At 37.1% G+C, this 7,043-nt stretch overlaps 1 protein-coding gene across 1 annotated transcript; it reads right to left on the minus strand.

Moving 5' to 3' along the window:
* Positions 1–591: 591 nt before the first annotated feature.
* Positions 592–6,882, minus strand: LOC6737282 (UPF0687 protein C20orf27 homolog). The gene is made up of 2 exons (XM_002084086.4): positions 6,635–6,882; positions 592–2,095 (listed from the first exon to the last, which is right to left on the minus strand). The coding sequence occupies exons 1-2, from the start codon at positions 6,669–6,671 to the stop codon at positions 1,590–1,592; spliced, it is 543 nt and encodes a 180-aa protein (XP_002084122.1). The 5' UTR covers positions 6,672–6,882; the 3' UTR covers positions 592–1,589.
* Positions 6,883–7,043: the final 161 nt, after the last annotated feature.

The raw sequence follows: 7,043 nt of genomic DNA on the forward strand, positions 1-7,043 counted from the left end.
TCTCTTAGCTTCTCTATTTCTCTATTTAAATAATCAAAGCTTATCTTAGATGACCATTTAACGGTTATTCAGTTAAAGGGACTATCTTTAATAAAATGTCTAACAGTAGCAGAAGTGTAGAATTATACAAAATTGTTGTATTCTATGCTATCTCTGCAGATAAGAAAATATGAATTGTATGTATTTCACGTATTATTTTTAGATTTAATAATAAACAAAACCTATTTATGTAATTAAATGCATTATTACTACGGAAATGAGATCTAAATATTGAATCTTAAACTGTACGTATCCGAGACAAGAACCATCGCTAGCTATCTCAAACTGTAACAAACCCAAAAAACTTTTCGACTTTTAAGTAAGTGTTTACTTTTTGTGGATAAATTTTATTTAAAAAATGAAATTCTTAAAAAATTGGTTCCTCTGAAAATTAAATATAGTTTCTCAATATGGAAGATATGTTATAATTTTGTCAAATTAGAATTCCCCCAAGAATGCAGAATTGTATTCACTTAGTTAAATTTCTAATTTTCGAAAGTTCTGTCACCTTTTTTTTGATTCCTTTTAGTAGCCCACAAAAAATCACATTAGTTTTACGTCTTCCTGGGTCTTTTAACGAATTTTATTTCAGCAGCTCCTTAGTTGCTTAATCCATAATTAACTTAAATGGTATTTTGCATGATAATGGTATCCAATACATATGCTGATTAATTGGTTATCCTTGAACAGATTTTTAAAGATTACAATTTACAAAATCTAGTTAATTGGTTACGGTGCCTTTTATACATTCGACAGTGCAAAATGTTATCAACATGAATAGATTATCAAAACGCCCTCGCTAAATATAAATCTGGGCTAATTGTAGTCGAAAATATTTAATATCAGGCTGCGTTAAAGTTTATAATTTTTACGTTACGAGCACTTCGATTTGGTCACACATTAAATTGCATCTGGTTTTGCATATTTTTGGGTTAGTTAGTTAATTGCCTGGATTGCGTTACATTTCTATACACATTTGCAAAAGGTCCAAAGTTTGGTCTCTGTGGATATATTTGAAACAGATATTTTTGTGACAATATTTTTTGTGTATGGTGCAGTTTATATGGAATATAAATAAATACGTCTTTATGTATGTACAGCGAAATTTTAAATTTTAAAAACCCCTTTAGCTGGATATTAAGACTGTCCATTGCTAAAAAGGGCATGCAATTTTCTCAGCTTCGATTGCTTTAATACATTTCAAAATCCATTTGAAGGCAAACTGTTTAACATTTTAAACTTACTGGCGAAATCAAGAATTTGGGACATAACACGGTCTTGAATATCAACAAAAATGTCAAGTACATTTGGCAGTTCGCCCACTCACGTGCAACACAAACGGACACGGTTATTTTACAAATGTTAAGTACACGAAACAAAACTGAAACCGAAATCTAAAGGTAAATGCTCAATGAATTTACGTACACGATAACTTGTAGGTAATAACTAATGTTACATATTATTCTCTTCTCTTTCACTTAAGAACTATGCAAGTATTTGCAATTAACTAAGAAAACAAGTTGCGGCAAGGCGAGAATTGGGATGCCATCTTAGGGCTTGCTGTCGAAGCCAGCGAAATCCGAGGCCTCCGACTCATCGTCATCCCTCTCGACGCCGATGCAATGGATGCCAGTCCGCAGCATAGGAGTTCCCTTGCCCTTGCCCAACACCCGTGCGGCGATGACCAGCTGCAGCAGCTCCTTGGCGTTCGATGAGCTGACGATGTGCAGGACCTCGCGCAGCAGCTTCTCCTTGTAGGCAAAGAACTCGATTTTCATCTCGAAAAAGTCGTGTTCGTCATGCTTGGTGCCCTCGAACTCCGTGATCCTGCAGTGCAAGCTCGGGGTGGCGCTGATCACCGGCTCAAACTTGCTGGCCAGCGTCTTGGCATCGCCGAATAGCGACGTCGGCAGCTTCAGTTCGATCAGATAGCGATGTCTGATCTGCAGAAAGCCCAGGCTCACCACAATCGTGTCGCCTGACCTTTGGTATGTCACACAGCTGTCCGATTCGAAGTCATCCTTCACCGTGTTCGTGTCGAAGTGCACATGGTGGTCTTGAAAAAAGAAGGTGGATGTTAGATTTTGTTCGAAAAAGAAGTATAAATCTATAGGTATAAATCTATGTATAAATCCTGGAACTATTGGTTCTATAGTTTCAAAGTAAGGCTCTAGCTATGTATAAATTAATTATATAAATCTTGACTTCATGTTTTTCAGTCGTATCTGGAATTTCACAAGCCATCTTTAAACCTGACCTTTTACACGTTACGCAGTTTCCCTGATTCCACAAGCTGTTTGCATGTTTGCAAATTGTAAATTTGCACAGAATTTAATTGAGAATCTTATTTGTTAAATAATGATAAATTGTGCGTCCGCGGAGCCTAAGGTCAGCCAGGTAGACAGGTAAAATCGAGTGAAATTACCCTAGTAAGTAAAATATTCCGAGATAAACAAACAAGCGAGCAAACAGAAGTCTCGGGCTCGCCTCAAGTAAATTCCCTCCAGCGGCATTTGCAGCGGAAATTGCGTGTAAGCGTGTAATTAAACGCCCCTACCACTTCCCCTCTTCCTTACACTGAGAGAAAACTAGCAGTCATTTAATGAAGTCAGTCATCTGGGAAATTAGGAACATAACTACTATATCATTGCTGAATGATTTGTCATACAATATTGACATGAAACCATTTCAGAAATGTTCACTGTGTAAGAACAGATGGATGAATGGTGAGTCAAGGAACTGGACTCTCCGAGGGCTTAAATCACATTAAAATTGGGTCAATTGGAATGATGTTTAGAGATTTAAAGCGTCGAATTTCACGCTTGGATGGAATTTATAAATAAAGTATCTGCTGGCAGCATTTAATTGTTGCTAACACATGGCAATTGTGAGGTAACAATGATGAATAAGCGAAGCATTGCCAAAAAAATGTGGACAAGGTGTTGAAAAATAGATATATGCACAATACAAATAAATAAACGCGGAATTTTTCACACATAAATCACAAGTTTTATGAATTTACAAATAAGCTAAGCAAATAACTTTAGTTTAAATATATATAGCAGTAGATTTTTTAACTGATTAGTGATTTGTTCAGCTAGTTTTGCGTATTTTGAGTTGAATTATTATACTTTCTGTATAAATCACAATTATATTTAGCGCTAGAAACTAACTAAAGCGCGTCTTGCTAATGACTGACATGAGGTATTGCATATTAAAACTAAGTAAATTGCTTTCAATAGACCGCCTGCTTTACTTTGCAATTAACAAATCGCTGACAAATGTTTCTATAGCTCTTAAAATTTAACAGCTTGTTTGCTTCTAATCACATTTTCAATCTCAACCGAGCAATGCCCTAAGATATCTACAAAGTCACCTAGTTAATCATAGGCGATTGCCTCAGATATTGTTCGCCATATCTTCTGGCCACAAAAAAGTCGAGACTATGCTAAAAATAAAACCCTTGACTAGTTGGTCATGGCACTGGCATCGGAAATTGCGGCTAAAGTTTGTTCTTTTCGGCCAAAGATTTCTACAAAAATTTGGAAATTCATACAGTGCGTTTCATAAACGTATCTGATCTTTCTGATACAAATATTTACCTAATTGCGAGTGGCATTCGTCTTTATTAGCTTGCTTTAAGTTGCATTTGGTTGCATTTCTACATTTGTTTATTCATTTTTGAACTAACTTATCGATTTGAAACGTGTTGTACGTTTGTTTTGCGATTTCAAATGGATATTTCATTTTGTTCTGGTGTCGCAACGATTGGAATGTCTGCGCAAATGGTTGATATTATATTTTCATTTTCTTCTCGACCGTATTCTTTTGTTTATTTGGCCGATCGCCCGCTCAGCAGAACGTAATAATTCAATTTTGCACTTTAATGTGCAGGAAATGGACATGATTTTTATGTGTAATTTATTTATTTCATTTTTGTCGTAAACGCAGACGAATGCGAAATTGAAGCAATTTTCCGGCTGCTCCTTGTAAGCAATTTATTGTAATCCAGCTTAATCTGCTTAAAGCCGCCACAACAATGGAGGCAGCATTTTCACAATGCCAATGTCATCCGGTCTTTCTATAAATTTCACTTGCCAGTCATGCGGCTCACTTAAAAATCTCACGTGCCCTCCAATCACCATTGATTAACCATTAATGGAAATTCACAATCAACTGCCATTGCTCGATATTCAAATTCAAATTCAAATTTGAGCAGTGGCACGGTTTTTTTCGGGATTTCATTGCGGCACACAGCGTTTTTGTATAGAGATAAATTATCTGATGCATATCTGACAGATTGTCCACCAATTGAATTCTCGTTGGCTTTCTCTATGTAGCTCAATTGGTTCGTTTGCTCGAAATTAAAGCATGGAAAATGGGTCTAGACAAGCCAAGAAACCAACTCTTCATACACCACAAACCCATAAACATGTTTCTATGTTCTCAGCAAGAACTGAATATATCAATCTACAAAGAGATGTTATTTAAAAATTCCTTTGAATTTAAGAAGGTTTTATAAAGTTCTGCTGCTAATTATATGTTTATATGTTTTTCCTATCTATAAGCCGCTTTATTCAACATCTATTCAGCAATTTTAGAAACAGGAAGCCATAAAACTTCCATATTAAATGTGTTTTTAGTCATGTTCGTCCAATTTGTCCAGCTTTCAACACCCTCACACAATGAATTATATAATTTCGAGCCGCCAAATTCAAATGTTCATATACTTTTATTGCTGGGCGGTGTGCTTGTGGGTGTCTGCCCCCCCCTAACTAATGCAGGTGCTTCCCAGTTGGGGAGGATGCCATAAAAAGGCCACCCAATCGCCGTACGTGCCAAATCGACTATAGAATATAGAAAATGCCATATGCCTTATGCAAAATGCAAAAACGAGAACGAACTGCAAACATGCATAACAATATTGTAAGTTGTGTTTTTCAGATTCCCTCTCGAATCGAAACAATTGAAGAAAAGGTGTCCGTGCCCCACCAACGAGACAAATATCAATCACGAACGCCTTGTGGGCGTTGGGTGCGGGGGCGTGGCACAGCCCCCACGGTGCTCCCTCATGCAACAAAAACAACGTGCCCGCAGGTATCTGTACGATTCTATAAATAGCCCGCCACATGAGGATTGCACAATTGCATATCACTTTGTAGAATACATAATAACAACAATAAACAAAATAGTGACTACGACAATGGAAACCTCAGCTTATATGCAATTTAATCAGCCCCATTCGTTGTTGTTTTTATTTATTTTTTATCTCTGGGGTGTTGGAAATCTAATTCTTTTGGGCGGTCGCCAAATAAACTTACAATTAGCATTGCCCATGAAACGCTGTTCAAACAATAAAAAGCTCTAACTTACAATTTGCATTTCTGGGCGATAAGCGTAAGGAGAAACAAATTATTTAAGCACTAAACAAACAAGCACATTAGGTAAGCAAATAGTAATTAAAAAAAACAACTGTTAAGCAGTAGATCGCTATTCTATCGCGTTAAATCATTTCGTGTTTGCTTTCGCAATATATTATTCACCAAAATGGATCGAATATAACTGCCACTTGAAACTGCCCCTCAAAAATAAAAAAAAAAAATTCTGATAGCCGCTAATTGATGAAGAAAGTGTGTGAAGCGCGAAGTGAACACTATTTTCTTTTTCCATGTGCTGCTTGCTGGCCACAATTCATTAACTTCTGTCAGGAGATCATAAATTAAAATTAATCTAAGACAATTTAAGCAGGCTGCAACAGGCTGATAAAAACTCGGGTCGAGCGCCGTTTGAAGAGCGATAAGGAAACCCATTTAAGTCACGCGAATGGCGACAAAGTCGGCGAAATGGTAATGAAAATGGAAAATCATCGATTGCGGTGGCCAACAAAAGTGGGTGGGTGGTCAAAATTGGCTTAGCTGTGGCCATGAACAAATATTATTTTTAATATTGCGACAGAAAAGCAGGAAGAAGAGGTCAAAGAACAACAATGGGCGGAAATCGAATGTGTGAAGTGAAGGGGAAATAAATGGCCAAAACACTCGTGCACACATACACTGAGCGAATAAAGTTAGTCTTAAAAAACTTTAAAGTTATAGCTTATATTTGTATGGAAGCAATGCTTGATAATTATCAAAAAAAGGCATGTTATTATTTATTTTACTTATCACAAAAGGGCATGTTACTCATTTTGGTTGACTCATTCAAAGTTACACTTACTACTTAGTCACCCCACTTTCTTTCAGTGCATTCCCAGCTGCATTTCGGTTTCTGAGCTAAGAAGTGCAGCTGTCCTGAATCGCAGAAAAGGTCAGCAAACAAGCGATTCCCTCGAGTGGCCTGACTTGCCTAAATTTAGCTCACTCTTTTCATTCTTTCTGTTCCAATTAAACCGAATTAATCGCCAAAATCCACGCGCAATTACCCCCACTTACCCTTTTTCCCTGCTACCAAAGAATCTACAGCCACAACCGCCGCCTTTTCCTAATGATATTTTAACGCACTTGAGCTGGTTTCTATGCAAATATGGGGCGCCACTTAATGGCCAAACAAATGAGTTGGGCAAATAACACCGGGAATTGGAGTTACTAATTTTTACCTTGATGCTCCACATTTTCAATGGACTCGTCGCACATTTTGAGGATCCGTAGATTTGCAGCTCTTGATTTGATTGGGATTTTTGGTGCGAGTGTTAAATGCCAGCGATTTTGCGAAACCTCAGAATTTAAACAGACGACGCGCTTCTTTAAAATTTCCCGATTTTCGCAGCGAGGTGATTTAAATCAGAATCCAAAAACGACGAAAAACAAAATAAACAATAGTGGTGGTGCGTCGGTAGATTTCTTGTGGCTATCGATGTTAGAGTCGATAGTCAGTTTTTGGCTTCCCGCTTCTGCCGCAATGGCGCTTTTGTTCAGTGTTCTAACAGAAATGTTAATTTACAATAGGGATATTTTACAGTCAGTTGAATTTTTAAAAATTCAATATAAGTTTGTGTAATCGAATTT

The sequence above is a fragment of the Drosophila simulans genome, chromosome 3L (genome assembly GCF_016746395.2).
Source record: "Drosophila simulans strain w501 chromosome 3L, Prin_Dsim_3.1, whole genome shotgun sequence".
NCBI classification, from domain to species: Eukaryota; Metazoa; Arthropoda; class Insecta; order Diptera; family Drosophilidae; genus Drosophila; species Drosophila simulans.

Coding starts and splice junctions, on each gene's coding strand:
- LOC6737282 (XM_002084086.4), bottom strand. CDS start 6,671: ATGTGCGACGAGTCCATTGAAAATGTGGAGCATCAAG. Junction 2,096..6,634: donor TGAAAATGTGGAGCATCAAG/GTAAAAATTAGT, acceptor TCTTTTTTCAAG/ACCACCATGTGCACTTCGAC.